The sequence below is a fragment of the Aptenodytes forsteri genome, unplaced genomic scaffold (assembly GCF_000699145.1).
Source record: "Aptenodytes forsteri isolate BGI_AS27 unplaced genomic scaffold, ASM69914v1 Scaffold14, whole genome shotgun sequence".
Classification (NCBI taxonomy): domain Eukaryota; kingdom Metazoa; phylum Chordata; class Aves; order Sphenisciformes; family Spheniscidae; genus Aptenodytes; species Aptenodytes forsteri.
The window spans coordinates 427,366-437,982 of NW_008794457.1; the positions used below are offsets into that span (position 1 = coordinate 427,366).

General features: G+C 50.4%; 1 protein-coding gene across 1 annotated transcript in view; it reads left to right on the plus strand.

Annotated features, from left to right (window-relative positions):
* Positions 1-5,021, plus strand: part of CIAPIN1 (cytokine induced apoptosis inhibitor 1) — a 6,339-nt gene extending 1,318 nt beyond the window's left edge. Inside the window, exons 3-8 of the mRNA XM_009290741.2 lie at positions 1,255-1,331; positions 1,607-1,775; positions 1,980-2,053; positions 2,385-2,500; positions 3,039-3,108; positions 3,691-5,021. Coding sequence (XP_009289016.1) covers positions 1,255-1,331; positions 1,607-1,775; positions 1,980-2,053; positions 2,385-2,500; positions 3,039-3,108; positions 3,691-3,801 — 617 coding nt within the window. The 3' untranslated portion in view covers positions 3,802-5,021. The remainder of the gene's footprint in view (positions 1-1,254; positions 1,332-1,606; positions 1,776-1,979; positions 2,054-2,384; positions 2,501-3,038; positions 3,109-3,690) is intronic.
* The last annotated feature ends 5,596 nt before the right edge of the window (positions 5,022-10,617 follow it).

Here is a 10,617-nt window from a genome sequence, read left to right on the forward strand (position 1 = left end):
CTCACCACCCGCTGACCGATGCCCAGCCAGTCCCCGAGCAGCGGCCCCCCCCAGCCAGCTTTCCCCCAGTTTATATACTGAGCATGACGTCCCATGGTATGGAATGTCCCTCTGGCCAGTTTGGCTGTGCCCCCTCCCAGCTTCTTGTGCACCCCCAGCCTTCTCAGTCGGTAGAGCACGGGAAGCTGAAAAGTCCTTGACTGGTGCAAGCACTGCTCAGCAACAACTAAAACATCGGTGTGTTATCAACATTATTCTCATGCTAAATCCAAAACACAGCACTGTACCAGCTACTAGGAAGGAAATTAACCCTATCCCAGCCGAAACCAGGACAGAGGTGAACACAAGATTATTCCTCTGTCTTATACTTGACCTGCATTCGAACCTTGCTGGCATAGGGAGCTGGTTCAGGATGGAAGTGGGAAATAATATGCCACCTGCTAAGAACAGAAGCGTCTATGTTGACGGTGTTTCTGTTGGCACAATCTACAGTGCTGCGAATGGTGATGTAAGTGGCAGCAGAAATGCCCTCTTCAGGTTGGGAAGACTTGCCAATGCTTTGAAGCTGGCAGTGGCTCTGTGGTGCAAGTGATACCTTAGGGGCAGGGGGGAACACTTCTGGGACAGAACAAACATGCAAAGTCTGGAGTAGATGAGGTTTCCTTTTTCCAAGGTCACATCTAACAGGCTGGAATTTGGTGGACTTGGAATAAAGTGCAAGTGGGACTAGCGAGAGAGCGTGAATGGATTCTGTTCAGCACAATCCTGTGCCCAAGTGAAGAAGCCTGTAATGAGTTTTTGATTAAACAGTGATTGTAATAGCTTTTGCCTGCGAGAACAAGGCTCTTGAATGTTATGTTTCTGAATGTAATGTTCATTTAGGAGTCCATGTTTTGAAAACTTCATGAGTTGTTCACTTTAATATGTGAAAATGTTTTGGGGGATTTTGTTGTTTGGGTTTTTGGGGTGGTTTTTTTTTTCCTTTTTCTGGTGGGTGTAAATTGGGTTGAGGAAGGTTTTGGCATACATAGAAAAGATTTGGAGCTGGGATGACTTCGTGACCCCAGGCTGTTATTCTAATGAACAAGCTGCTTACGCTCTTGGTTTGTTCCCGCTGTCAGCTAGAAAGGGCCCAATTTTAAAGCAGAGGTTTGGCTTGAGTACCTCCTTCTGAAGCTCTTGCTCTTCCAGGTTTCTCGGTGACCTCTATTCTTGTTTTTCCCCCCTCCTACTTCCTGCTTTTGTGTCTTCCAGGAAACAACAGCAGGATCAAGACAGCAGCCAAACTCTTTACAGCTCTGACTCTCTCTGGGTTGGTGGAAGTGAAGGAGGTACGTATGTACTAACCGCTTCCAGCAACTCCCTTGTGCAGTTACCTTGAAACGTAGATGGTGATTCCTGGGGACTTGCTGGGTGACAAGGTGTTTAGCTACCCTGGTTTACTGTAAACGTGCATGGACGCTGCCTGCCACAAACTTTAGTTACTGCAAAGGTAGTGTTTTTCTTTAGGATTGAAAATGCCGATTGTCTGTGTTCACTGGAATGCTGGACTGGGTGCTGAAATAAGGGGTTCTGCATGAGGTTAACCTAAAATTGTACATTGCAGCTGCAAAAGGAAGCGTTGACCCCGAAGGAGGCCCAGTCGGTCCGAGAACATTTGGGTTACCAAGGCAATGACCTTCTCACTGTTCAGATAGAAGGCAGGAAGCCCAATTTTGAAGTGGGTTCCTCAAGTCAGCTCAAACTTTCCTTTGCCAAGAAAGCTGGTCCTTCAGGTAAGGAGTGGTGCGCGATGTCTGGATTCCCTGCCTCTCAGGTGACAAGCATCCCTTGGAATAGGGAGACAGCTCCGGGGTAGGGAGTACTATGGTAAAAACCTGTGAAGTGGGGCTTTCCAAAGTCGTTTGAACTCTTTTTGTTGGGAGTTGATGGGGCAAAGGCTGGAGTAACTACTATTTCTTCCTTTGTTTTGGCTCCAGGAAAACCCTCTGTGGACCCAGCGACTGCCAAGCTGTGGACACTCTCTGCCAATGATATGAATGATGAAGAGATGGTATCTGGTCTTGTTTGTGAGGCTTTGCTGTTGTTCCTTTTCTCTCCTCTTCTTTCCTATTCTAAATAATTTCGGTCATGCCTCTCGGGAAGCTTTACAACTTAAGAGGTAGAAAAGCATCCCCAGGGCAAAATACCTCATCTACTATGTGAGGTCTTAAGAGCCCAGAGGTGTGGTGAAGGCGGAGGGGAGATGTGGATAAGAGGGCGCAGCTGCAGTGCTTTAATGCTGGTGCTACAGATAGCACCATTTCTTTGAACATAACACAGCTATGTCATTCCCTACTGACAAATCGGTCTTCTGTGTGTTATCTTCCATGGTACGTTTTCAGGATCTTTTGGACTCTGATGAGCTGTTGGATTCAGAGGATTTGAAAAAGCCAGATCCATCGTCCCTCAGAGCTCCATCCTGCAAAGAAATGGGCAAAAAGAAAGCCTGCAAGAACTGGTCAGTGCTGGGATTAGCATGTCGGTGAACCTTTTAACTGTAACATTAAACCCTTAGAGTTGGATGGATTTTAAAAAAGTTGTAGACACTTTGCTGTTCTTCAGAGCATAGTTCTCTTGGTTCATGTCCTTTCTTATGTTAATTATTTGAATGTAAATCCAAATACAATGAGAATTGACTAGCCACACCAAAACTTCTACAAATTACCACACTGATATGATCAACGGTCTTCTTGAAGGTGGCTACACAGTTTGCCCAGCCTTGACTAAAACCCTGGTTTCTCAGATTTCAAGGAGAAATAGCACACATAGCAAGTGCTGTAGAGACATTTCCCACTCAGTTTAAACTTGCGGAGCGTGTTTCAACACTTGTTATACAAACCACTTTGAAGAACAAAGTGAAGAGCATGAGAGGCCCGGAGTCAGCTGTGTTGTGTGACAGAGCGAGGGCTGTTGCCTGTGAATAGGGCTGAAACAAGTGTTGGCGACTCACAGCCTTTAAGCAGAAAGGTGCAGGTGACTTCTTTATTTTTCTACAGCACATGTGGCCTGGCTGAAGAGCTGGAACAGGAGAAGAAGAGCTCACAGCCCAAATCCGCCTGTGGAAACGTAAATAGTCATTTTTGTTTCTATACTGTGGTTTGCAGTACGTGATTTGTGTCTAAGAACTGTGTTCTCTAGTGACTGCTCTCTAAGCTGGCTTACCGCTTCCAAACACGGCTTGTGCAGCTTCTGCAGAGCTTCAGCCTGTTGCCCTGTGCCTACGTGCTCCGTACCGGTGCGTGCTGTCTCTTCCAGCGCAAGCGCCGCCCCTGTAGGAGTCAGAGTGAACAGTGAACCTTTACCTCCCTGCTCATGCGCTAACCAGTGATCTGCTCGGGGAAGACCACCTTATGGGAGCGCAGGGGGACCTGGTGGTGGTTAGGGGGCTGCCCAAGCCCAGCATGCAGCCGTGCCCGAGCACACCGGCTGGGGTGGAAACTCGCTTCTTCCATGTGAGCACAGTGCCCTGCACAGCTCTGCTAACCACGCTAGCCAGGCACGTGTTGAGAGGGTGTAGAAGGGAAGCGGTTTCTGTGCTGATACGTGCTGAGCAGCATGTCATCTCTTAAGCTGGAAAAAATGTATCACAGGGGGAGAGAACTGAGAGTTGCCCCTGATTACAGAAGGCGCTTTTCTTTCTCTTGCCAGTGCTACCTGGGGGACGCGTTCCGCTGTGCCAGCTGCCCTTACCTGGGGATGCCCGCCTTCAAGCCTGGAGAAAAGATTCTTCTGAAAGAGAACCAGCTGCATGATGCCTAACAAAGACGTCTCTGGATGTCCTGCGAAGGACTCCTCTGCTTCTCCGTCAGTCTGAGGTTCTTCCTGCAGTCCTCCTCATCCTCTCAAACTCATGTTCTCTGGCCAATACCCCTTGTGGGGATGGACAATGTGGGCACTGACACTGCTGTGAGCTCATCACTTGTAATCAGCCTTGGGCTACCTGGTAATCTTTGGTGACAAGTGGTCTCGTATGTATTAGACTTCATGTTATCTCTTGTTTTAGCTGGCTTGACTTGATACTGGGATGCTGGCTGTCACAGCATGTCCCACCAGCAGAGGGAAGTCGAATCGAGTGTCGGGTTGACCTCGTGTGTGTGTGTGTGTGTGTGTGGCAGGACCGGTACTTCCCCATGCCCTTGTACTGCTCTAATTTGCCTTGATTTTTCCCGATGAATCAGCAGCTCTGGCTTAGTTCTCAGGGTGACACTGGGCTCCTGCTGTCTTTGAAATCTGAACCTGCAGTTCCTTATCACGTGAAGGTGGCTCAGCAGCTCCTGTTGCAAGTCAGGAGCAGTGAGTACACTTAGGAGTATTCACTTACGCTGCTAAGAGTACGCTCCTTGGTAAAGTCTGGCAGGCATGATGAATTTCCAAGTGTTTTGGGAGCCTGCCAATGATATCCCCTGCCCCCACCTATTTCCATCAAAATGACAAAGATTCGGTCCCACTGGGAAAACTCCTGCCCTTAAGGCAGGCAGCAGATTAAACAAGATCTGTCTTGTCCTCCCACACCTTTCTGTCCAACGTGAACTGATAAACTGATAACACAATCTGAGACCGTCGCCTCTCTTGGTGGTTACCAAGTGAGTTACCTGCAGTGTCCAATCAGTTAGAACATAGCAATAACTTTATTTCTAGATGATCTGTGGTCACCATCTGCTCCACTCCGCAGGATACTGACTACTCTTTATTTATTTGCATAATTACTGCTAGTGAAGCATCCACGCAGATGTGGGATGAGGGAGCTGTTCATGTTCTGTGCCAGGCTTGCTTCTCACCTAGGGAGGGAGAGGAAGAAAACCCAAAGCCAGTGTCTCAACGGGGATTGCTTTGTTTGGAGCTCTTGCTCTACAGGGTGTGACTGCTTCTTGTTGTGCTACCTGAGTTACACACTCAACTCATGGAGGGAGCTGGGATGAAAGGCTGTTCTGTTCTTGAAATAAAAGTGACCAATAGTAAAGCGTTTGTTTTAAGACAGGTATTAGTGGTGTTCTAAGTGCGTCTCTCCTTTTACTCAGCCTCTCAGTGACTCCTGGAACTGTTTGAATGTTGGGTTGCATCTTGGAGTTCTCCATAAATTGTTCCACTGAAAACATGACTTGAATACGTGATGCCCACTGGAAAGAACAGAATCAAGCTGCCTAGATTAACTTTTTTATTCGGTCTAGATTTCAGAAAGAGGCTTTCTCCTGGTTGAGTAAAGAGAAGGCTTGCAGGGAAAGAAGGGAGGGAGTCCTCGAGGTGTGCGAAGCACCCTGTGTGGATCAGGGGGCAGGTGCTGCGGTGTGAGCTGTGTAGTACTTGGTACTTACCTGAGAGCGAGAGGGGAATATGACGGACTGGTGGCAATGGAGACCCCTGAGAGCTTGTACGTAGAGGGACGGCTGCCCTCCACTGAGAGCACGGCTTTCCCAGACCCCTTCCTCACCCTCCTACCCAGTCCCTGCCTCTGTCATCAGCGAGAACAACTCCCAAGGAGACACAAATCTTGTGATAAACCTCCTGTCTGACACACCTGTTAGCACTCCCATCTTGTGATCTAAAGAAATGGTTAAAAGCCTCTGCACACCTATGACCTTTGGGGATTTTATTGCCTTTTTTCAGCCTCACTGGTAGCGGAAGATCAGATCTCTGCATGTCTGAATGTGAAAAGTTCCTGATAAAGGCAGCCCTTAACCTGAACTCTGCTTTCCTTTCAGGAGTAAGTAAGATAAGCCAGGGAGGAGGTAGCGGCAGAAGCTTTTGTTTCACAGTGATTCACTGAACTGGAATTTAAACAAGCTGGAAGCACTTTCAGATACTGCTGAGTTCAGTTAATGGTGGTTAAGGCTGTGTGATCTTGTTCTCTTTAAATAGTGTTACCCGCTCTTGCTGTGCGAGAGGGCCTCAAAGGGTGACAGTTTGGCAGCGGAGCATCAGCTGGGTGGGAATATGCTCCTATCAGGCTGGTTTTGAGGAGTATTTATCCTTTTAGCCCCCTTCCCTTGTCTGCTACAGCCTCCAGCCACCCTGCCTGCCCTCCCCTCCTCCTTCCACCCCTAGTCCTTATGCCTGGCCACCCCCCCTGCACCTGGGAGGGCGGCACTTGTCCCTAGGGGGTGAGCAAGCTGAGGCTGTGCCGAGAATAGAATAGAACATCTCAGTTGGAAGGGACCTACAGCGATCATCTGGTCCAACTGCCTGACCGCTTCAGGGCTGACCAAAAGTTAAAGCATGTCGTTAAGGGCATTGTCCAAATGCCTCTTAAACACTGACAGGCTTGGGGCATCGACCACCTCTCCAGGAAGCCTGTTCCAGGGCTTGAACACCCTCCCAGTAAAGAAATGCTTCCTAATGTCCAGTCTAAACCTCCCCTGGTGCAGCTTTGAACCATTCCCAGGCGTCCTGTCACTGGATCCCAGGGAGAAGAGATCAGCACGTCCCTCCCTTGCAGCTGGGGTGGTGGGAAGGGGGCTAAAAGGACAAACTGAAGGAGGATTAACTGAACTCAGCAGACACAGTTCAGGTCCTGATGTGCTGTTGAGCCAGCTCTGCGACAGGGCAATTCTACAGGGGTCTCCAGCGGACGCTTTAAATGTGCCCTGCAGCAAAGTCACTGTAACTTCAGCCATTTTCAGTGAAGCTTCTGTGATTTTTCTCCCAGTAGCTGACCTGTTCCCGTGTTCCACTGAACTCCTTGCTCCAGGCAGCTGAAGCCACCCTCTCTCCGAGTGACACAGGTTGGACACGCAGCGCCAGGTACAGCCCATGGGGAGTGCAGGACTGACCTGCACGCTCGCACCTCAAACGAGGCTCCTGAGAGCAGAAAGGACTAAAAATCACAGTGCTCTGTGGCTCAGAGCGAGCTCTGCAGCCACGTGTGCACTGGAATGGGGCCTCTGAGCGCCTGCTGCCTTAGGCCAGACCCCTGAGACCTTACTGGATCTGGCCATCGCCTGTCTTCCATCGTTCCAGTTGTGGACTTGCTCCTATGACTCCTACCAGGCACTTTTTCTTGTGAGATCTTTTACTCTTTGCGTGATGGTTTTGAAGCATCGTTCAGGTGGTTTTATTTCTTTTGGGGGATTGCATCATCCATCACCATCTGAAAGTGTCACCTCTCCACTGCTGCCTCGGGGAGTGTTTTATGGCACTGCAGGCAAACAGGGCGTGCAAGGACTGGGCACTGCAAAGACGAGCGTGTGCTCGTCCCCTTCTTGGTGGCTGTAAGTCACATCCCTCTTCCCTCGCTGGCTTGTTGTTCCTCATCCTCCCCGTTGTTCCTCAATCCGCCCCGTTGTTCCTCCTCCAAGCTGGGGCAGCCTTGGGGATCTCGCCCACGTCAGGACGAGGGACGAGCCTCCAAGCCAGGGGCTGGGGCAGCCTTGGGGATCTCACCCACGTCAGGACGAGATTTGGGGCTGTGACATCTAGACAAGAGGGGCCAAGGGCGCGGGATTCAGTCTAGGACTGTCGCCATAGGAATTCTCTCACCTCACCTCTTCCTACTTCCACTTGTGCAGCACAAAAGACACACGTGGGGTTTATTCCCAGCTGCAGAAGTGCAGAAAGCCGTCTAATGCGATGAATGCAGGTCCTGAGTGCAACTGGGTTGTAAGCAGGAGGAGTTACAGGGGACCAGGAGAGGCCCTGGTGCAGGGGGGATGGATGTGCCTCTCCTACCCAGTTTGCTCTGGACAGGCTGTTTCCCACCTCCAGCCATGTCCAAGGGGTTTTTTTGCCAGCTTTTCTGCTCCACTGCCTCCCTCCAGCGGCTGTGCCTGCTCAGGATCGCCTGGTCCTCATCCCACCAGCTCTGCGGACCCCAGCACGCAGCAAAGCCCTGTGCCATCCGCTTCTCCTCCCAGCCCCACTGGAACCGGTCCTGGTGAGCGTCGTCTTGGGGATATAGAAATAGTCTAATTTACAAAAAGGGGGGATTAAAATAATCAGGGAGGCTCCTCCAACCCTCCCCAGCAATAAAACTGAAACAGAGTGAATTGCCCCAGTTTTCCAGGGGGCTGTGAGATGCAGCCCTTTGTGCTGCAGGCCAAGCGCCAGGCCAAGCGCTGCGTCACAGAGCTGAGCGTCCGTTCCTCTTGACAGACAAGATCAGCAGCATTTTTCGCCCTTCTCCTCCTGCTTCTCTTAGCGTCCTTCGGATGTCCCTTTTTACCCTGGAGCCTGTTCAGGAGATGCTTTATGGAGCCGTTCATGGAGAAACACCCCAATGCATCTACCCCTGCCTCTGTACTCACACCCCAGGATGTCCCCTTGCACGGCTTCGACCTGGGGAGGCACAAAGAGCTGTGGAGTTCAGCACTGGCTCCATGTGCACGCCTGCTTTCCTCCCCTTGAATTAGAGCAGCTGCTTTTCCTCCTGCTGGGAAAAGCATGGCTGCGTTGGTGGCCTTCAGAGTTGGTGCAAAGACCAGGAAGCTTTTCTCTGCATCTTTGCAGCTTGCTTTACATGCGCTACTTTTCTCTTAAATAAATGCGATGCCTGCTGGTAACCTTCCTTGCTGGAGAAATTGGGTCTCCTGGGTGAGAAGGAGATGCTCTGTGGGACAGGGAGGGACGTGTGCCCTCTGCAGAGCAGGGAATAAACCTCTCCTTGTGCCTGGCCCGGACATCTCTGAGAGCTTCAGAGGTGTTAAAGTCCAGTGAACTTGCCAGCAGAAATACAATTAATCACCCAACTGCTCTTTTTCCTCAGCCTGAGCCATTTTTCTCCAGTGTCTTCCCCTTCTTCTGACTCTTCTGGTCTCTCTTCTCCTTCTGTTTCTCCGTTCCAGTTCCTTCCACCTCTCTCTTTCTGTTCTTCTTTCTCTAATTCTCTTCTGTTTTCTCTCTTCTCTTTGCTGGCTTCTCTCTTTCACGCCATCTGAGTATACAACAGTCCTCCCCACTGCCACCCTCACCCATCCCCATCCTTTCCCGTTCCTCCTCTTCTGCTCCTTGGCTTGTTTTTTCTTTTTCCCTTTGCTCTTTCTGGGTTTTCTCACTGTGACCCGGATCACGTCCCTGTTCTTTCCCATGTGGATTCCTGCTGCTTTTCCACCAGGCAGGGAGCGTGGTGGAGGCCAAGCCTCTCCTGTGTGCTCCGGCACGGCTGCAGCTTTGCTCAAGACCTTTTGCTCTCCTGTGCCCTTTCTGCAGGAGGTTCAGCTGAGGACCATGTAGGAACCGGGCTGGCAGTGACTGCGGCACTGAGGACTTGTCCACCAGCACCCAAAAGCACCATCACAGCGGGCATGAAGCTTGGGGACCACATCAGGCAGCAGCTCCCGGGGAGCTGCAGAGACCTCCCCAGCTGCACCCCCCGGTACACCTCTTCTCCAGAGGTTGAGTGGCTCCTCCGCGCTCTCCCCAGGTGCCTACTGCTATGATTCTGCCCTAAAAAAAAACCAAACTGGGAGAAGCAGCACTTTTACTTCTGTTTCTCCACCTGACTCAGGCTTCCTCCGCGCAGTGAGCAGAGCTTGCAGGGCAGCGAGGACGCCCTCCATGCTCCTGGCACGGAAACCCATCGTGGTCGTCTCACCCACCTGCCTTGAGCACACGTGGGGGCAATAGGGACCTCCGTCCATACGGAGGTGGCACGTACGCGTTTGGGGCAAGGAGGGCATTGCATTTATTACCGCTCTATCTTCACACACTTGCTTAACCGCTTGTGATAGCATCTTTCTGAGAACTGAAATTCGGAGGCTCAGCTCTGGCCATAGCCGCTTCACCTTTTTAAAAATAGCCGATGGACAAAGATGCTGCCCCCACCCTTCCTGCCTGCACTTGCAAAAGCCCCCAAGATCTGGAGAGATTGTCTCAGCTCGTTCCTTAAGCAGCCCTGGCAGCGTTTCTTCACCTCTTGCTCACTCCTGTAACTGCTCCAAGGCTATTTCACTGCTTCTTTCCTGGTTCCTTGTTATCCCAGATCCGATCTCCGCTAACCTTGGGCGTAAGGGAGGATGCAAAAGCAGCACTACGAAAGTCCCAGCTTTCTCCACCTCACTGGTTAATGACTCTTTCTTGGTTAAATAACAAGCCAAACTTTTCTTTTTCCTTCCTCCTCTTTTTAAGGCAGTTAAGCAAATGCAGAGCCTTTCACAGCCCGCATTAGTCTTAACTCATTTTGTACCTTAGCTTTCCCATTTTGCCTCTGCAGTTTAGTGATCATGTCATTCTGCTCAAGTCCTTTGTGTTTTTCCTTTCCTCGTGGCCTTTTTTGACCAGTGGGATGCTGAAGAACTTCTCTGCAGCTGTATTTGCCTCTGAAGCTTCCCCTCTTGCCTCTGCAAAGGATAACCATCTGCCAAGGCTTTTAATACAAGTCTTAGGTGTCCTGCTCAGCTCTTCTTGGAGTCACAAGCAGTCCTTCTTAGTTGAAGTCAGGTTTTTTTAAATGCTTTTCTCCTTAAAATAGTAACTTTGGTCATTTCATGCTGTAGGAACATGAGAAGGGCTGTACTGGGCCAGCCCAAGGGCCGCCCAGCCTGGCTATATAGAATCATAGAATTGTTTAGGTTGGAAAAGACCCTTAAGATCATCAAGTCCATCCGTTAACCCAGCACTGCCAAGTCCACCACTAAACCATGTCCC